Source organism: Recurvomyces mirabilis, assembly GCF_035927965.1.
Source record: "Recurvomyces mirabilis strain CCFEE 5264 chromosome Unknown scaffold_6, whole genome shotgun sequence".
NCBI classification, from domain to species: Eukaryota; Fungi; Ascomycota; class Dothideomycetes; order Mycosphaerellales; family Teratosphaeriaceae; genus Recurvomyces; species Recurvomyces mirabilis.
This window is the reverse complement of record NW_027041940.1, coordinates 405,641-430,093: the sequence shown is the minus strand read 5'-3', so window position 1 is coordinate 430,093 and position 24,453 is coordinate 405,641. Positions and strand designations below refer to the sequence as shown.

Sequence of the window (24,453 nt, the reverse complement as noted above, 5' to 3'; positions counted from 1 at the left end):
CCGACGATACATTGGATGGACTACCCTCGTCTCAGGTCCTATGGGCGGAGCGGCTGATAATCCTAGCAATGGCGCCAGTCCGGTAGCAGCCACCTCGCGGCGATGTGACGGTACGTTCAAGTATAAATGCTCGAGGTCGTCTAGCTTTCTGTGTCGTTGTGCTCGGTTTTACCCGCCTCAGTATTTGACTTGGTTTGATCGGCGAGAGTGACAACGATGTTCTCGATCCGGCTAAGGATCGCTTCTCTTCTGTGTACGGTGCTGGCACAACCATCGCCAGACTACCGCCAAGACGTCTCCCAATGGTCTGGCTGGGGCGGCAGCTACCTCAACGACAGACATGCTCAGAATAGCGAACTCAACAGCACAACCTTGAAGTCTCTCCAGCAGCGCTGCCGGTACGATGTCGCCGTTGGCACGAGCGCACCACCTGCTACTCAGGATAGCATTGCCTACTTTACAACCTACGGAGGTCTTTTGATCGCCTACGACTACGTGGACTGCAAGCTAGTTTGGAGGACGAACGTAACAGATATCATATACCAGTATGGTCAGCCCACTGCGTTCCAGTTGGCCGTAATCTCAGCTGTATCACGGTCCAGTCCACAGATAGGTGACGGAGTTCTGTACATCGCCACCTTGATTCATGCCTTGCTGTTGGCTTTCGATCCGAAGACTGGGAAGTTACTTGCTACGACTCAGGTACACCCTCATCCTTACGCACAACTCACTATGAGCCCGACTTACTACAACGGCCGGGTCTTCATAGGCACCTCTAGCGCGGAAGAGACTGCTGCACTCCTACCCAATTATACGTGCTGCAGCTTCGCAGGCACTTTCGCCGCCTTCAGCTTCGATCACTCCAAGGGAAAGTTCACAACGGAGTGGAACGTGACCCTACTCCCTGAGCCCCTTGGTGTAGATGGGTATGGGCTGAACTCTGGCTTATACTTAAGCACCAGTAGCTAACATTTTGGCAGATGGAACGGTGCTGCTGTCTGGGGCAGTCAGCCATCTATTGATTCAAAGCGTCAACAGGTCTTCATCGCAACCGGCAACACTTATGAATTGCCCGACAGCGTGGTAGCATGTATCAATGCGACCAAAGACGATGATCAGGATGCTTGCTATCCTGAAGACGCACAGATTCAAGCTGTCGTCGCTCTCGATATTCGCACTGGTCGGATCAACTGGTCTTCGAAGCAATCACCGCTACAGGCGTGGACGGCTGCTTGTGGAGTACCCGGGTTCACTCCTAAGCTTCCAACATGTCCTGCCGACCCAGGTTACTCCACCTACTCGATCGAAGGTCCTTAAACTTGCTAATGCTTTCTCAGGCCCAGATGCAGATTTTGGAATGGCGCCGTCCTTCATCTCTGCGTCACATGCCCGCACTCCGAATCACTCTGACGTTGTAGTGACTGGACAAAAAAGCGGCGTGCTGTTTGCAATGGATGCTGCGAACGGCAGCGTATATTGGGCGACTCTTACCAGTCCGGACTCCTCTTCAAACGGTGCTCTGACTTGGGGAGTTGCAGTCGACAGCGAGAAGGTCTACTTTACCGGCGCGAATCCTGCAGGTATAAGCTGGGAAACACTGTAAGCAGAAGCGCGCGATGCCGAGTCTCTTTCCCACTAAGCTGATTCGTTGTGCTGAAGGCCGTCTGGTAAGAACATCTCGAACTCAGCTTATGGCGCTGTATCTTTATTGAATGGCACATTCCTCTGGGAGACATCAGTGCCTCACAACTACAGTTCACTGGATCCTCCTACTGTGGTGAATGGTAGGCTATTGATCTATACCAGGCATATACCTGCAGTGGTACTAACGCTGCTGGAACACAGATCTTGTGCTCGTAGGACGCAACTACAACTACAATGGTGGAGCCCTTGCACCTGCGAACAGCACAGGCAGTGTGGTAATACTCAATACCGCCGGCAAAGTACTACAAGAGATAGAAGTAGATACTGTAATGTGGGGCGGTATCGCTGTACTAGAGAAGCATGTGCTTGTTGGCACGGGCTATCGTTACGGGTCGACTGGCGGAGCGTTCATTGTTTACGAGCTCTGCGACTGAACATGATTCGTCCTGCATTCTTGCTAGCACAATCGTTACCATACAAAACAAGGGAGAGCACTACGCTTGTACAGCTCAGCTATACCAACTACTGAAGTACTGGCGATTTGAATAAGCCGCTCCTTGAGCAGATAAACCTTCAGTGGTATCGATGACGGACCCTAACTCCAGATGCTAATTATGTATTCATGAATCGTGATGGTGATCTCGCTCATTCAGAAAAGACGCCGGCCGGCTGCCTGCTGGAGAGGCGGGTGACACTGGCGATATTGGTGATGGTGGTTCATCCATTCCTGCGGACCCATAGTGAGCTTGCGCAGTAGCTGGCCGAACACTGGTGTTGATCGAAGGTGGTGTTGCTGGTCTTGAAACATCTCGAGATGTCGCTGGTCGTACTTGCCCGGGCATGGGCTCTTGTGGTGTGCTCAAGAAGTCTCGCGACCTCAGCATCACTGCCGAGACCGGCTCGACAGCACTGTATTCGGCGTGTTGTGAGTGTGCCGTCGTCGGTCGGTCATGGTACTGATGTTCTCGCGAGCTAGCATCCAGTACAGCACCAGGTGGTAGAAACGGTACTGTCGGACTCATCGGATGTAGCTGGTGAGTCTCCATTCGTGGACTACTGTAGCTGGCACTTTCATGCATGCCTTTCTCGCCCGATCTGACCTGGTCGTAAGGTCCACGAGCTGCACGCCCCTTACGCATTCTTACGAGTGTGTAAGCAGCAATTGCTAGGAGTATGAGTGGTATGCCGATGCCAAGTCCTGCACCAAGACCAGCCTTAGCACTGCTGCTCAATCCTTTCTTGGACGTGGAGGGGACTGAGGAGGAAGTGCCGTTGGCTGGTGCAGCAGTCGGGTCGTTAGCAGAAGGTCCAGTTGCACTGATGGTCGCTGGTCCCATGCTGGCAGTCCCGGCTGCTGTCGGTGTCGTAACGCCCATCAACGAAATCTCCGAGGAAGCCACAGCTGCAACAGCGGTCGTTGGACCTACAAATCATCAGTTTCATTCGGTCGGAGTGGTGATGCGCCAACCTACCACTTGCTGTTGATAAGGATATAGTGGTTGCAGGAATGCTCAGAGTTGAGTACACCTTACCCATGGATGTGCAGAATTCGGCCATCACAGCAGAGGCACTACGTTTTGAATCATCGCTGTCGTTTGTGCAATTTGATGCCTGGCAAGAGCCAAGGCCTGTTAGACTATTTCCTAGATTCTGGCAGACGCCTTGGGCTATATTCTCGTTGGCCAATTTCGTGGACACGCAGCTTTGCTCGCAAGGTAATAGTCCCATGTATCCATTGGTTTCGTTGATGTCGGGAAAAACATCTTGTGCCCCGACTCCAGATAATGCCCAAGTGAACAGACCGACAAGAAAGAAGCGAAACATTCCAGATGGCACGATCCTTGAACGTGACAGGGAGGGAGAGTTGTGAAGAAGACATTAGTCTTACCTGCGAACAGACATGGTCTGCTAGACCAAGGCTGACATGTCGAGGCTGTGCTGCTCTTGTGGCCCCATGCTGTGCCAAAATTAACACTGCAGGATGTTTCAGCCGCTAGCAGCAGCATACAAATGCAGTCAGCCAACGTCGTGCCATGGTGAGTATCGAATTGATGAGGTGTGCTGCTCTCGCTACAGCATCTACATAGTGGTGGAGTGCATATACATATGTAGCGCCGCTGTGATGGGTGCTGTTCTCACGCCTTGCCTCTGCTCGACAATCTTGCAACAATGTTGGTGAAGAAGCAAACCCCACCAACGATTGGGAGGAATGGCGCTAAAGACGGCGCCTTCTCAATTGGGTATAATCGTTTCGTGCCAAGAACACGATGGCTTCTTCTATCAATCCACGATACCGACAGCTCCCAGGTCGACGACGACAAGGACAGACTAAGCAGGTCGAATGTTCATCAAGAGTCAGCATACGGTTATCCCGCTACTTCTAGCAGACCTACACTGGGTTTGTTCCCATCCGTGGTTAGGTGCAAGAACACGATGATGAGACAGGCCTGCAAGCACCATGACTACGACCACAGTGAGGCGTCGCACAGACGATGATCTCGACACATGTGTAGACGTCCTGCAGCGTGTCTACGATGCTGATGGCTATCCGGTGCAAGGCATGGACAATGCTCAGGACTTCCTAAGTAAGGGCTTCATCCAAGAAGCTTGGGTCGCTGTTCACGGAGACAAAATCATCGGCCACGTCTCAGTTAGCAAACCAGACGATAGCGATGTATATGTGGCTCTTTGGCGAAAACTCCACCCGGACCATACTGGGATCGCTGTTCTAGGGAGACTCTTTGTCGACCCAAGACAGAGAGGTGGCGGTACCGCGACATTGCTGCTTCAAGCTGCAGAAACTTGGAGCCAGCAAACAGGTGTTCGTCTGGTTATGTTCGCTCTGGACAAAGATCAAGGTGCCATGCGACTCTACAGAAAACAACTTTGGATCGAGTTCGGGACCGCGCCCTACCATTATGGCGAGGGCAAAGAAATGCCTGCAGTATGTTTCGCCAGTCGGATCCGTGTCTGAGCAAGCAAGTGTTACAGTATCTCGCGTAGTTCAGTGCGTGTTGCAGAAGATACAGCTGTACATCAACAATGACGTTGTCTGAGACTGCACAACTCTACAGACCAACTAGGCCGTTCCCTTCAAGTTTTCTATACTTAAGCTAGAAACATCCCCAACCGCAATCAAAACTCAGATATAAGCTTCTTACAATCTTCAAAGCACTGCAACTACCACTCAGACCTGAGCACCCGACAAACCACCTCCATCCCGCACACGAAGATCGCAATGGTCTATCATCTACCAAACAACGGCAGATGGGTCGCGGTCATTGGTGCTGGTGCCGCAGGCTTGGCTGCAGCAAAGTACCTTCTAGGAGAAGGCCTGCTAGTACCCATTTCCGAGCGGAAAGCACAGCCTGGTGGAGTCTGGAACACTACTCGAATGGATGATTGCACTTCAAGCCCTGTTTATGATGGCCTTGAGACCAACCTTCCGCGCTCTTTGATGACCTTTTCTGATGTTCCATGGCTCAAAGATACATCACTCTTTCCCCGAAGCTCTGAAGTATTCGAGTACCTGAAGACGTATGCTAGTAAGCTGGAGCAGTCTCCTTTGGGCCAGAGCAATCTCCTAGTCAAATGCAACACGACAGTCAAGGAGGTCAAGCATGGTACGAGCATGGGTCGGCAGTGCTGGAGAATCCGGGCTACGCAGCCCCTGTCCCCTCGAGATGTACAAAGCACGGACTGTTTCGACGCAGTCGTCATTACCATCGGCAACTATCACCATCCTTTCGTGCCTCCGCTGGAAGGCATATCCGAGTGAGCTCTTTTGCATCAGTCTAGCTTTTCTCACGCTATCACTTACAGAAATCCCACAGAGTTTGCCGATCAGGTCAGACACCCAGAGATGAATCGTGTAGGAGAATGCTGACCGTTGGCAGGTAGTACTTGTCGTTGGAAACTCTGCCTCCGGATGGGATATCTCAAAGCAGCTTGCGGCCGTCGCTAAAGAAGTAATTGTTGCTTCTGATCGCTACAACCCAGACCTTGTACCCAGCAACTCAGTGCTGAGACCCACGTCGGTGTTACCGGAGTCCAACAATTCAATCACGCAGTCAAGACTGTGACCTTCGAGAACGGCACCGAGCTTGCCGTGGACAAAGTCATCATCTGCACAGGCTATTCCTACGACTTCTCGTTCATCAGACAGGCAGGCGACGACTTGATCTCCCCGGTTGGAGTCTCAGTGCGTAACGTCTACAAACACCTTCTCTATACTGAAAACCCAACACTGACCTTCGTTGGCCTCCCAACCATGAGCGCGACTTTCACAGTGGCGGAAGCGCAAAGCGCTGTGGTAGCGCGGATATTCAGTTCGCGACTTTCCTTACCGTCAAGGCCTGAGCTTCGCAGGTGGTATGATGAGTCCACCCAAGCACATGAGGATCTGGTTAGATCCGGAGGGGCCGATCCCCGCCACTACCACTCTTTTCGCTTGCGTGACGACAAGCAGTATGTCAACGAGGTGCTCGAATGGAGTCTTCGAACGGCAGAGAATCTCACAATCCACCGCGATCAGGGCATGCCGCCTCCATTCTGGTGCGGCTGCCTCGATCGAGCCCGTGAGACCAGTCGCGAAATGCGCAAAGAGTTTTTGAAGCTGGGCGGGGCTCGCCATCTCGTCACTAATCACCAAGCTCTTGGATCTGAACACGATGGGCCTTGCTCTCAGGGGAGGAACATGAAGCGTAGGCTCAAGGGGCGATGCCGTGCCTGCTACCTTTACAAGTAGTACAAGGCTGTTCCGGCACGGCGTTTTGGGGTGTTGTTCTCGCGAAACCGATGATTGGACTTGTTGTCTGGATTTCTGGGAGCATATCTAGCCTATACGAACGATGGTGATTTGTACAGTATCTGGGTGCCCGTAGCATACTCTGGCGCTTCTTCTGTTCATTTCGCTGGGCAGCCAGTATTGAATTGTGCCATCGTGAAAGTCTATCAGTAGAATGTAGTAGTGCGCTTCTCATCTTCCTGATGAAGTTCAAGCACGAGTCTAGTGACAGGAGGATTTCCTGCAGCTGACAACTTTATCGCTCCTTCGACTGTCGGACAAGTGGGGGCGAAATGATTGAGTTTGGGATACACCACCAGTGCGGTAACTTGTGCGCCATTATTGTCACCTTAATCAGCAGTCTAAGCAAGCGCAGGTCCGTCCACCTTACGCTTGACTGGTCGCCACACGACGAGCCAGGCTGTGCGATCCAGCTAGATCGCCGTCTAAGGACGATCCGAGCATTCGCGTCTAATGTTCATTCTAGCTTGCCTTGCTCTCGTGAGTCTAATCTCGATGTTATGTTGACCACCTCCATCGCCACATCATGTTCAGCACACCATCGTTCATCCATCTCGTACCGCTTGAGAACGCATACGCGAGGACTGGCAAGCAGAGACCTAAAGGTGAATCCCAGCAGAAGTGCGCCATGATTAATTGCAGAACATGGCAGAAGATCTTGCTCGGAGACGACCACAGCGTGTTCAGCTCGCGTGTCTACCATGCAGGACCGGCAAATTGAAGTGCAACCGTGCAGCTCCCTCGTGCGATCAGTGTGTCAAACGCGGACGCGAAGACTCTTGCAATTACACGGAGCGCGGGCTGCGATATAATGCAGCGAAGATGAAAGCCGAAGTCATGAGGGAGAAAGTTGACCGTCTGGAAAGCTTTGTGAATCAACTTAGACAGACTGATACTGGCAAAGATGAGAGTGCCGTAGAACACAAGGATGACACGGCAGCGATAGCCCAGCCTGCCACCGATCTTGCTCATACTGTCGGTAGACTGAAGGTCACGGACGCCGGCGTTGTACATTTCGTTGGACCATCTCACTGGGAAGCCATCATTGATGATATCACGGAAGTGAAGACGTACTTCGAGGAGCAAGGCAGGGAAGAGCAGTCGCCACCAGACGATATTTGGCAGATCCCACAGAGCTCGATAGCGGTAGCCGATATCATTCTCAGAATAACTCAGCTGTACAGCCTCGAAGACCTGCTTCATCTAGTGCCACCAAAATACACTATGGATCGCCTGGTTGTGCTCTGGTTCCACTGCGATGATGCTCTGCGACTACTTACGCACCCTCCTACCTTCCAGGCGGAGTACGAGAAGTTCTGGCGTGATCCCGGAGCAGTCTCTCCTGCTTGGCTTGCTCTACTTCTTGCAATCGCAAGTGTGGGTGCAGAGATGAGCAACCAGGCTACAGATGATCCGGTAATGCAGAGCATGGCCGAGGATCTGCGGCGGATGACCGCTCACGCTCTACTTATCGCCGACTACGTAAGGCCACAAGCGCACGCTATCGAAGCTCTATTGCTGCATATCAAGTCGTTGCTCTTGAAGAACAATGACGTGACCTCAGAGACATACATCCTTCTCGGCTGCGTCACGAGGCTCTGCACACAAGGGGGCTATCATCGAGACCCGCGTCACAATCCCGAGATCTCACCCGTGCAGGCGGAGATGCGTCGAAGGGTTTGGGGTGCAATATGCGCTTACGACATCAAGATGTGCTACCAGCTCGGTCTAGTCTCTGTCATCAACTGTACCACTCACGACACAGCAGAGCCTCTCAACTACACCGATGCTGATCTGACAGCTGACCCTTTACCCCCTCCTCGGCCATGGAGCGAAGTCACGCCTGTCACGTACTGTCTGGCATACCACCATATCTCGACCATCTTCGGAGACATAATTATGTCGACTCATGCAGCGCAAATACCCGAGCCGGGCGAGATCGAGACGCTGTGCCACCGTCTATTGCAAGCTCGAGATTCTCTACCTTCCGGAATGAAGATGAAAGCCCTTGATCAATCGATATGCGATCCCACAGAACTCCGAACAGGTCGCTACACTCTGGAGTTTGCGCATCTCAAGGCCGTCTGTGTCCTCTACCAACGCTACATAGGCCTGGAAGGCTACGAGGAAGAGCAGCGACGGTGTATCCATGCCGCGAAGGAGCTGATTCAGCACCAGCTAGTTCTCCTGAACGCAGCACAACCCGGCAACAACTTGACAGTGACTCGCGCGTTTCTGGTCCAGTTCATCCACGACTTCAACCTTGCCGCCATGATCTTGTGCTCCGTCTTGAAGAGCCGACAGGCAACAGGCTCCCCACCAACTGTAGACCAAGGCCTCGAGTACGCATTACCGGAGATGCTAGAGCTGTGTGTCTTGTGGGAGTCTTACAGCACCAAATCGATGAAAGCTCGACATGCACTGCGAGCTATACACAGGTTTCTCAAGCAGAACGTGCTAGGCTTGACCGATCCGATCCCGAACGGCAGAGTCAACGCTGCTGGGTCAAATGGCACAGAGAGGAATTTTGAGAACAAAGGAACCTACATGAACGACAACCTGCAGAAAGTCACTCAACAATTGGGCATGCTTAGTCCGGGGCAGGGAATGATGGACCCGTTGACACCATACCTTCCAGCAAACTTCTTGGAGACAGACCAAAATCAAATGATGCGTGAGCTATTTGGTGCAGACTATGCGAATTATGCGGATCAACCTGGAATCTGGCCGTAATACTCGCGGAGGGTGCGTTAGACACGTGTACACCGCAGCGTATCGGGCTCTGCATGATCACTCCCTCGTCCGTACCAATATCTCCCCTCCTCACCCCTTCTTCCTACTCGCCAAATTCTCCTCGATAGTTCGGATCATCTGGTTCCCGATCTCTCTCGCCTCGGGAAATCTCGGCTCGAAGTACCTCTGGATCTTCTCGAATCTCTCCCGATACCCATCCATATTCCCGAAACTCACCCTTTCGCTCCAATCTCTGGCCGCAAACGTGAATTCCAGGTCATCCGCTCTGAACGTATTGTCGTCGATGGCGGTGTCGATGCACTCGGATAACAGTTCTTCGTTCCGGTACACGTACTCTGTGATGCCGAGCCAGAGGCGGAAGAGAGGCGTCGAGCAGATCATGTGGTCGTAGGGATTTATGTTGAGGTGCCACCAGCAGTCTACCATTGCCAGGAGGGAGAGATGATTGTTCTTCAGCCGTGAAGCAGGTTTTTCACCCAGGCTGAATTTGTCCAGGAGGTCGTCTTGGAGGAGCAATTCTTCGCCGTCTTTGCGTGGTGCGCCGAAGACTGCTGCGCGGGCGCTTTGGATGCGGGTTGTGAACTCCTCGCGGTGACCGCCGAGCATGAGCTTGAATAGTTCGGTGACGGAGACCGCGTATTGGTGGATTTGTGCTCGAGCTGAGGGGTTGAGGATGGCGAGGCCGGCGTAGACGTGCCACTTTTGGCTGTAGATACGCATCATGAGGTTGATCTTGACATTTTCTATGCCTCCAATGTATCGTGGTAGCTCCCATGGGAATTGATTGTTCGCTTGCCATGCCGTGCCCATGCTGAGGAAGGCTGCATGAGTGACAGCTTGGGTATCTGCTGTGATGCGATCATGTTTCTCTGCCGACAGCGTGACGAACTTTGATTCGAGACATGACAGGATACGCTCGACCAGCTCGACAGACTTGTCAGAAGCACGATGCTTGATGATGGCCAGTGGCTGGCCCTTGGGGTTGACTCCAGGCCCATGCAGCGAGTGGCAAGTCACGATCTCAACATCCTTGGGCAAATGCTTTTCAAAGGCAGCAATTTCGGGAGCTTTGGTAGAAGTCTGGCCACCGACGATAGCACCGACCTTCGTAGATGGACCATATTGGCCGACAATGGCGTCAAGGTTCTTAGCCTCCACCGAGTACATGATCCAGTCTGAGCTACGAGACACGAGATGACCGTTGTCAAAAATGGAAATGTTGGTCTGCCTACCTTTCAGCATATGCTGACTGAGCTTACTATCTAAAGTGAGCCTACATTGTCCGCAAATTCTGCTCTCAGCGCGGCAGTCTTATCGGGGACATCGCAGGCGTGGACTCTATATTACAGTCAGTATGAGACGATGGACATATCTGTAGAGTAAGTTAGCTACTGCTTCTTGTGTTTTTGTGGAACATTCGAAATAATGTGATATGTTGCTTGTCAGACAAATAAAATTAAGGTAGCTGAGATTTTACATCAGTGACAGCCGCCTGGTCAACCGCACCTAACGGTGCAGCTGGTGCCAAGCGGCCATACTCGAGCCAAATGCACTCAAGTCATCATTGCAAGCGTGATGCGTTGTGAGAAGAGGGGCTTTGCACGTACCATATGTGCCCAAGGGCGAGTCGGGAGCCGGGAAGGGTGAGTAGGTGAGCATACTTCCAGCCAGCCTTGCTGATTCTCCGGGCATACATCTTGCCCATGTCACCCATGCCAATGATGCCAACTACAGCATCCCCCATGATTACGGTGAGCACGCGAGCTCAGCATGCACCAAGAACGAGTAAGAGGGCTACTCAACGAGCAAGACCTCTGCCTCGTCTCGGAACGAACGTGCGATACAATAGCGGTCTGGTTGAGGACGTGGAAAGGCCCGGGTGGATGGTGAAGAAGCAGGCGAATGTCTGAAGTTCGAAGATGAAAATGGCAGACGTGAATGAGCGCTTGGACCGCCGCGGGCATCGGCCTTGGCACGACTTTCGTGCCGAGTCGAACTTCCACACCCACACTCAGAAATTGCCCGCTTTGACAACGATAGCAAGCACGAAAAACAGTCAACCACAACACATTGCAAATATGGCACCCAAGAAGAAGGTCGAGCGCGGCGCGCAAGAGAATGTCCAGCTTGGTCCCCAGGTCCGCGAGGGTATGTGAATAACCCACCTCCACCACCAATGCGACATGCGATATGCGATATGCGATATGAGCACGAGAGCAACATATACTGATATATCCTTCTGCACAGGCGAGCTCGTCTTCGGCGTAGCCCGTATATTCGCCTCCTTCAACGATACCTTCGTCCACGTCACCGATCTCTCGTACGTTTCCACCTATACCACCACACCACCTTGAACAACAGCCGCAGAGAAAGACGAAGAATCTTGCTCGGCAAATGATTCGAGGATGGCATATACATACACACATAGCTTTTGGAAGTTCATAGGCTAACCTGGGTGATTTCCAGTGGCCGCGAAACCATCAGCCGTGTGACCGGCGGCATGAAAGTCAAGGCCGATCGTGACGAGTCCTCTCCCTATGCTGCCATGTTGGCTGCTCAGGATGTGGCTATCCGCTGCAAGGAGTTGGGCATCACTGCTCTCCACGTCAAGATTAGGGCTACTGGTGGTGAGTACAGCTCGAAGTATGAATCTGGCTTACAGGTACTGATATTATTATGTTAGGCAACGGCACCAAGACCCCCGGCCCAGGTGCCCAGTCTGCTCTCCGTGCCCTGGCTCGTTCCGGCATGAAGATTGGCCGTATTGAGGATGTGACGCCTACTCCTTCCGACAGCACGAGGAGAAAGGGTGGTCGCCGTGGTCGTCGTCTGTGAGCAATCGGCTTACATTACGCTTCGAATACGGTGGCAGTGGTGGTGGACATGGTGATAGAAATGATGAGAATCCTGTCGCGGAGAACGGCAACCCTTGCCTGGTCTCCTGCGTGCTCGTACTAGTTACAATGTCTTTGTAGCTGTGCTGATGCACCTCATTCATAACGACATGTTTCTATCCTCCGTGATGTGCTCCCACGCCTGTGGTCATGCTATGCTCCGTCAATGCTATACTGTACATCCCCTCGAACGCCTCGCTAATCACAAAAGCCATGATCCGTTGTAGTGTACTCACGACTGAACGTCACTAAGCAACCTGGCAGCAATGACATACACAAACAGTGTCGCCACCACCAGCTTACCCCAATTCCTCCCTAGCCACCCCTGGCCAGCGTCTCGTGCCGCCTGACCACCTTCCACCACAGCTCCAAGCCCAGCCGTACTCCCGCTTGCCCTCTTCCTCAAAGCCGCAGTCTCGGGCGAGCAGTTCTGTGCGGGTGCCAGGATTAAAGACCGTCCAGTCTGCGGATCAATCTTCTGCTCCTCAATCGCCTTCCAATTCTCCTCGTCCAGCTCAGGCCACTGCTCCTTGAACTTCTTCCCTCCGTCACCCGACTTGATACTTCCGAATCCCTTCGTGTTGCTACTAGGCTTCAAACTCCCACCCAATGTCCGATCCGTACTCCCACCACCCGTACTATTCCACCATCTCGACCGCGCGGCGAACTCCTTCCTTTGCGCTTCCGTTCCAGATATGGAGCCCGTAGTCATATCCTCGCTAGTCATGAAACTCAATACCCCGAGTAAGATCGTAGAGACTTCCCAAGCAGGATTGAAACTCTTGGGGTGGAAATCACTTATGCTTAGACATAATCTCTCGCTGCATCTAAACCTGCCGCTGGGTGTGTGCATCCGGATGGCAGGTGGTGCGAAAGGGTAGTCCGGCGGGAAGGTGAGGGTCCCCCAGTATTGGCCGTTGTGGTAGGGTGTTTGTGGTGGGCCGGTCAGGACGTAGTGCCACTCTAGGATGTTGCTTTCGGCTGGGTGGGCGGTAATGTATTCGACGGGTTGAGCAGCGAGGGCGGCATATTCGCGGGTCAGACGCTTGTGGGCTGCTTTTGTTGCCATGATTGTTCGTTGCGGGGTGTTGCGTGGAGGTAGTAGTGCGGTAATGTTGAAGACTAGAGATGCTTTGTGCATGTGAAGACGCTTAGTCACCGTACCGGGTGCCGGGATTCAGCCTGTGCACGTGATGTTCAATCTTATGGACCTCAACCAAGTACCTACCTCACTCCCGCCACTGCTCGTGCAGCACTCGACGATGGCCATCAACGGACTTTTCCTCGAGATAGAACGTATACCCGATACTCTGGTCGGTGTAGCTGGGGCATGCCTTGTACGTCATGCAGGGCAGCTCGCTACGCCGTGCCTCACAGCCTTGCCACTGTTCCAGCTCCACTGCACTCTCTAGAAGCTGCTGACTGCCGCCAACGGCCCGACCATTGTGACAAAACCAAGAAAGTCAGGCTGATACTTAGGGCGTACAGGCGCATGCTCGATAGACATACACATCCACTCCCTCGGGCTACTGATCTGGCTGGCGAGGACTTGGACTGGTGCCAGATAACAGTCACGCTGGCCGAATCGTTCAGACATCGCCTGTTTATCCCAGAGCGAACATATTGAAGCTCAAACCCAGCTCTCTGCAGATATGTCGCTGTCTGTAGGTGCCTCACACGCCGAGAAAATTAATCCAGAGGCTGTACACGCCGCGTTGGCTCGAGCGAAAGCTCGAGTGCAATACACGGTGACCGACAGTCATGCGGATGATGTTTCTTACTGGCTTGAGCTCCTGAAAGAGCTTGAGAAGGTCGAAGAAACCATCCCGCAGATGAACAAGCTTTGCCAGCAGGACGAGTTCGCGCGCATGCATCTGGTCGATCAATCCTACAAGCATTTCAATGAGGTGCTCGACTGCGCTCTCCGCTTGGGAGGCAATAAAAGTCGTAATGGATCATATCGGAGGGTCATTGATTTGACAGAACGCAGCAAGCGCATCCGATTGGACAAAAGCTTACTGTTCATACGAGAAGACCTCATGAGCAGTCAAGAGGGAATGGACTTCGAGCTGGCCATTAACCAATTGCGTGGCCTGCAGAACCGTGTATCCGAGGACCGACCTCAAAAGTTGTACAAGCCACTCGATCAATCTCGATTCGAGATCAGGATACTAGAGCTGGTCGATTACAAGCTACACAAAGAGTCCTCCACAGTACCGGCGATGTTCTGTCAACTAAGAACCGAATCACTGGTTACGTGCAATGACTATCACGCGCTCTCATATTGCTGGGGCGATCAGCTTGAAGGCGTCAGCGTGGTTATCGACGGGCAGACGTTGATATGTACCTCAAATCTTGCCATGGCTCTGAAGGAAATGCATCATCGCGGGGTCCATCGTGTTTGGGCCGATGCTCTATGCATAAATCAATGTGATACCGGTGAAAGGTCTTCTCAGATCCTTCTCATGGGCCAGATATATCGCCAAGCTAAAGGTGTCATTGTGTGGCCGGACGGCGCCAGCAAGTATGATGATTTATCATGGGGTGCGGCGATGGAGAGTTTGGCGTCATCGACCGGAAAGCAGGATAGCGTTGCCGACCACAAATGGCACCTGGATTGCATAATGAACAATGCCTACTGGTCCAGGAGCTGGATAGTGCAGGAGGTAGCGAAGGCAAAATGCGTTGAGCTATGGTACCGTGACAGGACTCTACCATTCGAACGCCTGTCTCATTGCTTGAATTATGGGAGGTGCTCGTCATCATGTGGGATCAGTTGCGACCTACATCTTGAGCCTCGCTGTTGGGATCTGCTCGACTCGCTCTGCAGCTTTAGGGCGCAGGAGCAACGCCAAAGCCTGCGCACTGGTCGCATACAACTATCCACTGCTCTGCTTGCAAATAGACATCGCACAGCCACGGATGAGCGGGACGTCATATACGCTTTGCTCGGCCTGACCCGAGATGGTGCCGACTTACTGCCAATACCTAATTATATGCAATCCGTGGCCGAGATCTTCACAAAGACTACAAGGAGCATGATCCTACGTCAAGGACAAGAGGTTCTCATTACGCTGGCTGGAGCGCGTAGACGGAGACATAATTGGAGCCTCGATGAGGACAAGTTGCGAGATGCGACTCTCCCGTCGTGGGTCCCAGATTGGTCTAAGCTGCCATGCAACCTGCCACCATGGATATTGCGCATGGTTGAGTCCCCTCTTAGCGCGATTCCAGAGAGGGATTCCGTTGACATCGACCTGGTTGTCGGTGATCTCGACCCGGCCCAGAGTATTCATCTGCCGGGTCATATTCTCGATGATATCGCTTGCGTCGGAGGGAAGTCAGATAGATCCATAAACTTGCGAGCCGAAGAGGCTGAGTGGCGTGAATGGTCCAAACGAGCCGAACGGTCTGCTGATGCGATCGTCGACGTACCAGACCGATACACCTTGGACGCGCCATTACTAGTCCAGGTTCTTTTGGTTCTGAGCCGACTGTACAGAATCGTGACTGAGACTGCGGACCTTACGGAGGACGAGCGTGTGTACCAGCAAAGCTTGACAACGAATGAGACTGTTTCGATAATTACATGCCAGCTCGCAGGACGGCATGATACCGCAGCTGATTTACTGCTTCGTCGTTTTTGGCTCCATACGACGGGCTTTGTACGGGTTGGACGACACACTATTCACCAATATGCGAGGCTTTGGGAACAGTCGACCATGGTCAGCTATCAAAGTGATGGCCAGTGCGATGTTATCTTGCAGCGCGCCTTTGCAAATTTGGAGAACTACAGGATGAAGCTTGTTGTGTCCTCGCAGGATAATCTAAGTGTGGTCTATGACGAGGCGCAAGTCGGTGATTCCATTTGTCTGCTCGAGAACTGCACACTGCCTGTGATCCTGCGGAGAGTAAGCAATGATCGATACCAATACATCGGCGAGGTGTGCTCAACTTCTATTGACACCTCACCGACAGTTTTGGCAGAAGCAAGTCAAGTCTTCTGCATCATATAGGACATTTCGCAATCAAGGAGTTGTCGGCACCGTTCATGGCAGGCTTGGCGTTGGACATAGCTGGAACGACATGAATTATGCTTGGAAGGATGTCCAAACGCGCAAGGGATGAACGAACGGCTCGAGCTGTGTTATCTTTACAAGACGCTTACTCTATAGGCCCTCCGAATCCAGCTGAATGCCCTTCGGAAACCCTCGCATCGCAAACATAATGCACGCCTATCAGACATACTTACCGAAAAGCACATCAGGAATATCAATCACCAAATCATCTCACTCAAAACGACAAAGATCTCCCCAGCCTTCTTCTTATACTCCTCCCTAACTTCTGGCTTCACAGCGGAAAAGCGATCGGGATGCCAGCTCCGCCTCACTTTCTTCAAATCGGAGATCCCGAAAAAGACTCGCATGATGTTGCACCTGCAAGCCCGCAGCGCTCGAGTCGGGGCCGTAGCCGCGCAGGAGACATTCCCGCAAGGCTCCGAAGGCGGGTCAGGGAAGACAGGGATGGAGCCATAGCCAGCCAAGGCTTCCTTCGCCTTCTGGTGAAAGGCGACGATTCCAGCACGCGTGATGACATGCCCCTTCACCCCAGCACCCGTAGCATAAGCCCTAGCCTCGTCCCGCCTCTGTTGCCGCTCCTTCACATACTGTCTCCTCTCCTCCTCCTCGAACCTCCGCTCCTCCCAGCTCTCCTCCGCCGCCCTCTCCGCCTCCTCCTCCGAATCCCAATCCCTGCCCTCCCTCGCCCTCCTCAAACACTTTCCCAACCCCTTTTCAGCCTCTCTCAATGACCGCTCGGCCCTCTCCACCTCAAACAGGAGCGTGCTGATCGCGCCCTCCCATAATTCCGCATTCGCTACGGCTTTGCGGACGAAGTTCTCCGCGCCTTGGACGTCGAGGGAGGGGCCTGGGAGTCTGGATACCCTGTGCGAGCGCCGGGCTTTCTGGAGGCCAGCTTTGGCGTCGGCGATTATAACATCTGCTTCTTTTGAGTCGGATATGGCGCGGTCGTGGCGGAGTTGGGCGGCTTGGACTAGTCGTTTCGCGCGCAGGATCTGGGCTTTGTGCCAGCGCGGGTCGTTTTCGAAGTGTTTGAAGGGCATGGCTGTGATGTATCTGTATTTCACGTGTAGGTTGGGACAGGATCTAGCAACCGCCAAGAGGCGGATTCTGCTGCTACCTGCATATACTCCATGGCTTCCATTGTCCAAAAGAAGATTGATAGAAAGAAAGATGGGGTTGATTTGGGAGACAAAGCACTGGTAGATTGTGGCGAGCTAAATTAAAGTTAACAATGATATTGATCAAAGAAACCTCCCAACTCGAAATTATATCATCGAAGTTGAGGAGTGGAGACGCCAACGGCCTGCCGTGACGGTAATGAGTCGAGGAGTGGAGGTAGATCGTGATGGTCATTCATGTACGCAATGTGAGTTCGAAGGAGAATTCCGAAGAGCTGGCGAGAAGAAGTCTTACCTTACTTCACCAAACGAGCTATCCCTGCCCAAGCATCAGAAGACCAAGTAGACTCACATCATGCCACTCAACCCCACAAACACCTCCCCAGCCTTCCTCCGACACTCCTCCCGAAAACCCTGTGAATGATCGCGTACACAAGCAAAGCGATCCGGATGCCACGCACGTCTTTCCTTACCCGGATTCTCCACCATCTTGAAGACCTTTCGTAGATTACAGAGGCAGGCTTCGAGCGCGCGAGCTATTTTCATGCAGGATAGATTGTGGCATGGTTCGGAGGGAGGGTCCGGGAAGGCGGTGATAGTGCTGTAGTCTGCGAAAGCTAGGGAGGCGGTGGCAAAAAGGCCGTTGATGCTGAGGGCGGTGATCTTCTCTGGCTTGGAGCTGGGTTGCTTCGTCGACTTTGCTTTCGGTGAAGGGGGTGGAGGATGCTTCTTCGGCACCTCTTCCGGCATCCTCTCCTCCCCACGCCTCTGCGCCTTCTTCTGTTTCTTCGACGGAGCAGTCCCAGTATACGCTTTCGCCCTCTCCGTAGAGGAGAACCTCGGTCTCGCCCTGCTCCCGGTTTTCCCAGGAGGAGCATCAGCATACCACTCGGGTCCAGTGCCCGCGCGTGCTCGAGCCCGGCTCCCGTCGCTGTCAGATCCAGCAAAAGTCGATGACGATTTCGGAACGGCTTGACGAGCACGATAATCAGCAAACTCCTTCTCCGCCTTCTCCAGCTTCTCCTTCGTCTCCAGCACAACTTGATGTAGTCTCGTGACTTTCTGATCTGCAAATTCAGCACGGACAGTGGCGAACCTTAGGGTTGTCTTGGCTTGACTCACCATCGCAGCCGAAATCTCTCCAATCATGAAGTATCGTTCCGACCAATACACCTCAGCTTCCGCCGCCTCGTAGTCCTGATGCGCGGTCTGCGCGTCATGAACAGCATTTTTCGTAATGGAGTCGAGCATCCTCGGCATGGCGCCGGGCTATACCGGTACGCTTGAGGTGGAAGTTGCGGTCGTTGATGTAGAAGTTGTCAGAAATGATTGTCGAGATCCTTGCTTGATCTCTGTTGTGTTGTGGTGAGTTCGAGTCGCTTGTTACCGAGCTGTGTGTGCTTGTCAAAGGGTCAACAAGCACGTATCTGACGAGCTCAAGGTGGCGTTGTCCGCAGACGTCTTATATGGCTAGTCGCGTCGGAACAGAATGGCCTTGTACACCGTGATCAGACCTGGACAGAGGCATTGTGCGGTCCTAACAAGAGGATAAAGCCAGAGACGGCGGGAGCGATGCCTGGCTCGTCCGTGTTGACAAAGACATTGTTCGTTCGTTCGCCTCCACGCGCTGTGCTCGCTTGACATGATCGATAGTACTGAAGCATTTCATTGGGGGTATACCTTGTTCACACCGAGAACGCCACGCTAATCGACATTTTCCTTCCCATCCTCCCGTTCATGAAGTACTCCTTCACGCACCAGGCGAGACATTGCTCGAGAACTTGTCCCCAGCCGTTTTGAACAGCTCCTCCTGTGCTCGGATCAGCTCCTCATTCGTCATGCCACTCTGCTCGATCTTGGTCTGTTTTCGTTCTCGTGTCTGCATTCAACGATTTCGTCAGCATCACATCCACCCATCAGCCCACCCTTCAGTCCACCTCTCTCCCCCAATCTCCCCTCCTCTCTCACAAGCCATGCTCGACCGTGTAGGGTGGGGACAAATGCTCACCACCTGACTACTCTTGAACTGATCCGCCACCGCCAACAACTCCGGCACATAATCCCCAAACCCCAACTCCTCCAACGCTTTCGTAATATGCTCGCACGCAATCGTCTTCTTCGCCTCCTTCTCCGCAATCTCGTTGGCCTCGGAACTCAGCATCGTGACGAATTCGACGCAGCATTCGATGAGGAGATCTCGGGTCTCTTTCGCGAATGTCATGGGTTGGGCGGCTACTCCATCGCTACCCACGCTGTTGCCTTGGTTTTGGGCAGCGAGGATGGAGGGGGAGGTGAGGACTTCGGTGATGATTTTGTGGACGGTCGCTGTGGGGGGGAGGTAAGTCTCTACATGGTGTCCGCGGGGGATGTGCTGGGATGGGATGGGATGGCTTCGTTGTATGACTTACCTTTGGGGAGTGACAAGTCCTCGCTGCCTACAGAATCAAGTGAGTGTTAGTCGCGAGACGTCCTTCTACCAGTGCGGCCGGCTGTCCTCTTCCTATAGCTATAGCCATTGTTGCGTGACGGCTGCTTCCTGAGACATACCTCCGAATTCTTTGTCCGACATGTTTTTAGTAGTGGTATCGTTCGGTCTGATGGGAAGGGGTGGTGGTGGAAGAAGGGAGAAGGGGAAGGAGACTGTTATTTCATGGATTCGAAAGTGAAGGGACAATCATCCTACTTTCACATGTCAATATATACATGTATGATCAAGTCACATCAAGAGACCCATCCCAGACCAAGATGTTATGAATAGCTCACTCACACACACAATAATGGCAACCAAACCACCAACCCTGGCAGAAGTCGCCCAGAACAGGAACGCAGTCAAACTAGCCCGGGACCAACGAATAATCCAATCATGGCTCCCACCAGCAACAGCGACGGGGGAAAGCACAGTCACGACTCAAGAGACGTACGACAATGACCAGGACTTCTCGGGCATGATGGACGAGCTAGGCGGCATAGGCAGCAAACGCAAACTCGCCGACGAAGACGATATCTTAGGTGGCTTGAAAAGGACCAAAGTGGCTCGGGACGACAAGCTATTAGAGCGATTGATTGGAAGGAAAGGTGCAGAGGCGAAGAAGAAGGAATCACTGCATGTCGCTTCGAAGCCCAAAGCCGTGATAGTGAAGCCCGTGAGGACCGTGGAGGAGAGTGATGATGAAGAGGAAGGGGGGCGAGCAGGCGCATTCAAGTCCAAAAGACGGAAGGAAGTGGCCGTAGAGCGTGAGCCCATTGCAGAGCCTGATGAAGAAGGTTCCGCCGATGAGGAGACTCGAGCAGCGAGTATGGCGAAGACAGCAGCGGCACCTGTCATCACAAACCCAACCAAATCCAAGACGACCAGCTACCTCGACGAAATGCTCAGCCAGCGCGCCAGCAAGAAGAAGAAGAAGAAGAAGGGAAAAAAGAAGGATGTCGTTCCAATTGACTGAGACCAGTGGATATCTACACGGAGAATATGTACACCACTTACCCACTACTCTCTAACAATCAAACTAGCCATCCCCATCCCCGTCCCAACACACATACTAACAACCCCCATCTCCCTGCCCTGCCTCTCCAACTCCGGCAATAGAGCAGCCACCTGCCTCGCCCCCGTCGCCCCCAACGGATGCCCCAACGCAATAGCCCCACCCTTCGGATTCACCCTCTCCTCCCCCAGCCCCTCCAACCCAAGAACCCGCACACAATGCACCGCCTGCGCCGCAAACGCCTCGTTGATCTCCCATACGCCTATATCAGAGGTGGAGAGGCCGGTGAGGGAGAGGAGTTTGGGGATAGCTAAGGCGGGGCCGATCCCCATTTCGTCGGGTTTACAACCTATGATGGCCGTTTGCACGAATTTGCCTATAATGTTTTGGTTGAGGCCGAGGGAGGTGGCGGTCGAGCGGCGCATCATCAAGACTGCGGCGGCGCCGTCGGAGACTTGGGAACTATTTCCCGCTGTAGCCGTGCCGTCGGGTTTGAAGGCGGGTTTCATTTTCGCGAGACTTTCCGGTGAGGAAGTGGGACGGATGCCGTCGTCTTTCGTTACTGTGATTTCCTCTTCTAGATCCGGCTGTTCTGGATTAGGTCGCCAGCGGGTGGTGACGGGTACAACCTCCTTGTCAAACAGACCCTCCTGTTGCGCCTTCGCGGCTTTCTGGTGTGACTTTGCGGCAAAAGCATCCTGATCTGCTCGACTGATGTTATATCTCTCCGCGACATTCTCCGCCGTCAACCCCATACTCATAATACAAGCCCTCGCATCCTGCACCGGGGACTCCTTAAGCTCCGACCACAACTGTGTAGGAATCGCCCGACTCCCATAATTCCGCGTCATACTCTCCATCCCGCCTCCCACCCCGACATCAATCTGGCCCGTCGAGATAGAATTCGCCACCCCCGTGATCGCCGCAAGCCCACTACTACACGCCCTATTCACCGTCTGAAAGGCTACAGTCTCGGGATATCCCACATGGCACGCCGCCATCCTCCCGGCCTTCGAACCGCCGAGTTCGGACAACACAGTCCCGATTTGGATATCGTTTATCACGGCGGGATCGAGATTGGGGACTGCGGCGAGAGTGGCTTTGAGGACGTGGGCGAGGAGTTCGTGGTCGTAAGCATCTTTGAACCCGCCTTTCTTCGCGCGCGTAATCGGGGTGCGGAGGGCGGAGAGGATGACAATGTCGGTGGGTTGTTTGGAGAGGATGGCTTTGGTGCCTTTTTGTATGAGGGCTGCCATTGTGGCTTTGTTGTGCGTATCCTGTAGTCGATTGGTGCCTTTGTCGATTGTGGTTGTTCCCTATACCCTATACCCTATAGCTGTACGGAGAGCGAGATCTGGCCGGTGATGAGGTATTTGGCGACGAGGAGGGATGTGAGTAGCATGCAGAGGATTAGGGATATGGTGTAGATGAGAGGAGGAAGAAGAGGAAGAAGAGACCTACGCATTGACGAGTACTACTGAACCATTCGCGCCACTAATTATTGATTCATGATAACGTGGAGATTGATGGACAGACAGTAGTTCGGCGTTTCGTTGCGGCTCTTGGAGAAGCCCTGAGCTGTCTGCGGAGCTTTGTGGGGATGCTCCCGGGACGACTCGGCATCTTCGGTCGGCATCGGGTTGAATGAACATTGAACGCACACTTCTTGACACGATCCCAAATATCTCGTCTGTCCCACAGACATGATCTTGGAGGGGAACGAGTGTCCTTATTAAGACCAGCTAGCTACCTACTATTACATAACTGCCCTGCTGATACGGACTCGAGCCGTCGATTCATTCCTTCCTTACGCATTTGCGGGCCTCCTTCGAACCATAATTCATTGTCGTTCATTCCCGTCAAAGGTCTTCCATCGGTCGCACGAGAACAGCCTACTGCCTGACACCACTAATGCCAAGTCCCACCCGTCCCTGAGCTCCCATCCCTTCCGCACCAGAAGCCAACTCATCAGTCCTCTGCCTCTTAGCAGCAGGCGGCGCCGCATCCGCACCCGCCACCACCCTCTCCACCCCACCCTTCCTCACCCGCCCAAACAACCTCGTCTGCTTCAACGCCGCGCCCGCACTACTCGCCCCTCCAGCACCACCACCACCACCACCACCACCACCACTCGGCAAAATACTCTGCTCCAGCATCCCCATCCCCTTGAAACTATTCCGCTTCGTCTCGACTTCCTCTCGACTTCGCTTGAGCATTTGAGTGGCGGCGCGTGAGGCTTGGGATTCGCCGACTTCGGCGCCGTCGTCTTCGGGGTCGAGGATGTCGGTCTCGGCTTCGCTGTCATTGTCTTCGGGGGCGGAGACGGTGCCTTCTTCTGAGGGCGGACCGGGAAGGTGGGGGATTACTGGGAGGATGGGTTGGCCGTAGATACCTGGCGTGCGCATGGCGCTTGTACGTGGGACAGGTGCTGTAGCCGGGACGCGAAGAGGCGGTTGGCGGTGAGAGGGGGTCTGATACATCAACGGACCTTGGACCTTGGAGAGCCGTTGGGGTGTCGTGGGCAAGCTGGACAAGCTGTGCGTGTTGCGATTATGCCCTTTCTTCTGTCTCATCTCCGGGTTCGCCATCTCCGAGGCTTGAAGTAGAGCTTCCAGACCTTGTGAGCGATGTGGCGTGCCGTAGACTGAGCGGGGTGTACTGTCCAGACGGTAGTTGTTGGCAAGAGCTTTACTCCGAGTCTTGGTCTCACGAATCCTTTCGCGTAGGAGAGTGACTTTGTCGCCCAGGCTAGCAATCTCACTTTCCTGTCGGCCGATCAGTTTCTCCTGCTGGCTGTACTCCCGCTCCCACTGCTTGTTGGTGTCCTGCAGATTCTGGAGCTCGATGTTGAGACGTTGGTACAGATGCTTGTGCACGGGAATGACACCATCTGGTAGTGACGGTTGCTGGACGGGTGTTGCAGCTACACGAGCCTGCTCAGTCTTGTATATGAAATTGTGCTCGTCTTCGGCCATTCGGGCTTCCACGGCCATGCGCTCGAGGGCGGCGGCACTTTCCTGTTGTAGCATTTTATACTGGAGCTCGTGATGAGCGGCTGACATCTTGGCATCGCGGAGAGCAGCCTGGAGAGCTTCGACTTTGGTCCGGAGGGCTTCGGCTGATGCCACGGCAAGTTCAGCAGGCTTCATATCAGTGACTGTCGCAGGTGATAGACGGAATGTTTGGGCCGTCGTTGTGCCGGAGATGGTCGGTGGCGGTGTCGAGATGTGAGAGGCGCTCGGTGTAGGCGTGGGCGTCTTGGCTCGTTGTGACGGTGTTGGTCCTTTGGTCGCATCGTCGACACGTTGAGCTTGAGTGTCAGCCACGGCCTGTATGTTGCTTGCGGGTAGTGTCATGTGTGGCATGTGTGGTGTTGACGGCTCCGACACGTCAGGTGGAGAGAGAAGATCCGCAAAGCTGTCCTGTGAAGCCATTGTGAAGTCGTTGACAGTGAGTGTTGGTTGGTGGGGTTTGTGTCAGGTGGTGATGGTGGTTGTAGTCTTCCTTGCGTCTGATGTGTCGCACGGTGTTCGCTGACTAGCAATACCTTGCAGTGTCGACGGAGTCATGTGCTGCAGCTTGTACATTCAAGAGCATGTCAGTGATAGACAAGGCGCATGACCATCTCTATCGCCAGTCGCGACATGGTGGCCGGGTGCACATAATGACGGT

General features: G+C 53.5%; 14 protein-coding genes across 14 annotated transcripts; 7 read left to right on the top strand and 7 right to left on the bottom strand.

Annotated features, from left to right (window-relative positions):
- Window positions 1–216: 216 nt before the first annotated feature.
- LTS14_002954 (uncharacterized protein) lies at window positions 217–2,078 on the top strand (the record flags this gene model as incomplete). Its single annotated transcript, XM_064835659.1, has 5 exons — window positions 217–926; window positions 981–1,285; window positions 1,338–1,599; window positions 1,660–1,784; window positions 1,846–2,078. 5 exons carry the CDS (start codon window positions 217–219, stop codon window positions 2,076–2,078), a joined length of 1,635 nt encoding a protein of 544 aa, XP_064696709.1.
- Window positions 2,079–2,264: 186 nt separating this feature from the next.
- Window positions 2,265–3,201, bottom strand: LTS14_002953 (uncharacterized protein; the record flags this gene model as incomplete). The annotated part of the gene is made up of 2 exons (XM_064835658.1): window positions 2,265–3,067; window positions 3,177–3,201. 2 exons carry the CDS (start codon window positions 3,199–3,201, stop codon window positions 2,265–2,267), a joined length of 828 nt encoding a protein of 275 aa, XP_064696708.1.
- A 901-nt stretch (window positions 3,202–4,102) lies between these two features.
- On the top strand, window positions 4,103–4,618 carry LTS14_002952 (uncharacterized protein; the record flags this gene model as incomplete). The annotated part of the gene is made up of 1 exon (XM_064835657.1): window positions 4,103–4,618. One exon carries the CDS (start codon window positions 4,103–4,105, stop codon window positions 4,616–4,618), a length of 516 nt encoding a protein of 171 aa, XP_064696707.1.
- Window positions 4,619–4,882: 264 nt separating this feature from the next.
- On the top strand, window positions 4,883–6,391 carry FMO1_1 (monooxygenase; the record flags this gene model as incomplete). Its single annotated transcript, XM_064835656.1, has 2 exons — window positions 4,883–5,418; window positions 5,644–6,391. 2 exons carry the CDS (start codon window positions 4,883–4,885, stop codon window positions 6,389–6,391), a joined length of 1,284 nt encoding a protein of 427 aa, XP_064696706.1.
- An 882-nt stretch (window positions 6,392–7,273) lies between these two features.
- On the top strand, window positions 7,274–9,184 carry LTS14_002950 (uncharacterized protein; the record flags this gene model as incomplete). The annotated part of the gene is made up of 1 exon (XM_064835655.1): window positions 7,274–9,184. One exon carries the CDS (start codon window positions 7,274–7,276, stop codon window positions 9,182–9,184), a length of 1,911 nt encoding a protein of 636 aa, XP_064696705.1.
- A 90-nt stretch (window positions 9,185–9,274) lies between these two features.
- TYR1 (prephenate dehydrogenase (NADP(+))) lies at window positions 9,275–10,949 on the bottom strand (the record flags this gene model as incomplete). The annotated part of the gene is made up of 3 exons (XM_064835654.1): window positions 9,275–10,429; window positions 10,483–10,543; window positions 10,867–10,949. The coding sequence occupies 3 exons, from the start codon at window positions 10,947–10,949 to the stop codon at window positions 9,275–9,277; spliced, it is 1,299 nt and encodes a 432-aa protein (XP_064696704.1).
- A 334-nt stretch (window positions 10,950–11,283) lies between these two features.
- Window positions 11,284–12,040, top strand: RPS14B (ribosomal 40S subunit protein S14B; the record flags this gene model as incomplete). The annotated part of the gene is made up of 4 exons (XM_064835653.1): window positions 11,284–11,353; window positions 11,453–11,525; window positions 11,672–11,832; window positions 11,889–12,040. The coding sequence occupies 4 exons, from the start codon at window positions 11,284–11,286 to the stop codon at window positions 12,038–12,040; spliced, it is 456 nt and encodes a 151-aa protein (XP_064696703.1).
- A 291-nt stretch (window positions 12,041–12,331) lies between these two features.
- On the bottom strand, window positions 12,332–13,168 carry UBC6 (Ubiquitin-conjugating enzyme E2 6; the record flags this gene model as incomplete). Its single annotated transcript, XM_064835652.1, is given in 2 exon segments — window positions 12,332–12,356; window positions 12,375–13,168. 2 exon segments carry the CDS (start codon window positions 13,166–13,168, stop codon window positions 12,332–12,334), a joined length of 819 nt encoding a protein of 272 aa, XP_064696702.1.
- Window positions 13,169–13,751: 583 nt separating this feature from the next.
- Window positions 13,752–16,115, top strand: LTS14_002946 (uncharacterized protein; the record flags this gene model as incomplete). The annotated part of the gene is made up of 1 exon (XM_064835651.1): window positions 13,752–16,115. One exon carries the CDS (start codon window positions 13,752–13,754, stop codon window positions 16,113–16,115), a length of 2,364 nt encoding a protein of 787 aa, XP_064696701.1.
- A 260-nt stretch (window positions 16,116–16,375) lies between these two features.
- Window positions 16,376–18,559, bottom strand: LTS14_002945 (uncharacterized protein; the record flags this gene model as incomplete). Its single annotated transcript, XM_064835650.1, has 2 exons — window positions 16,376–17,234; window positions 17,652–18,559. The coding sequence occupies 2 exons, from the start codon at window positions 18,557–18,559 to the stop codon at window positions 16,376–16,378; spliced, it is 1,767 nt and encodes a 588-aa protein (XP_064696700.1).
- A 490-nt stretch (window positions 18,560–19,049) lies between these two features.
- Window positions 19,050–19,868, bottom strand: NCB2 (negative cofactor 2 transcription regulator complex subunit ncb2; the record flags this gene model as incomplete). The annotated part of the gene is made up of 4 exons (XM_064835649.1): window positions 19,050–19,178; window positions 19,308–19,624; window positions 19,708–19,734; window positions 19,847–19,868. The coding sequence occupies 4 exons, from the start codon at window positions 19,866–19,868 to the stop codon at window positions 19,050–19,052; spliced, it is 495 nt and encodes a 164-aa protein (XP_064696699.1).
- Window positions 19,869–20,076: 208 nt separating this feature from the next.
- Window positions 20,077–20,742, top strand: LTS14_002943 (uncharacterized protein; the record flags this gene model as incomplete). The annotated part of the gene is made up of 1 exon (XM_064835648.1): window positions 20,077–20,742. The coding sequence occupies one exon, from the start codon at window positions 20,077–20,079 to the stop codon at window positions 20,740–20,742; it is 666 nt and encodes a 221-aa protein (XP_064696698.1).
- A 44-nt stretch (window positions 20,743–20,786) lies between these two features.
- LTS14_002942 (uncharacterized protein) lies at window positions 20,787–22,037 on the bottom strand (the record flags this gene model as incomplete). The annotated part of the gene is made up of 1 exon (XM_064835647.1): window positions 20,787–22,037. The coding sequence occupies one exon, from the start codon at window positions 22,035–22,037 to the stop codon at window positions 20,787–20,789; it is 1,251 nt and encodes a 416-aa protein (XP_064696697.1).
- Window positions 22,038–22,673: 636 nt separating this feature from the next.
- On the bottom strand, window positions 22,674–24,215 carry LTS14_002941 (uncharacterized protein; the record flags this gene model as incomplete). Its single annotated transcript, XM_064835646.1, has 1 exon — window positions 22,674–24,215. The coding sequence occupies one exon, from the start codon at window positions 24,213–24,215 to the stop codon at window positions 22,674–22,676; it is 1,542 nt and encodes a 513-aa protein (XP_064696696.1).
- Between the last annotated feature and the right edge of the window lie 238 nt (window positions 24,216–24,453).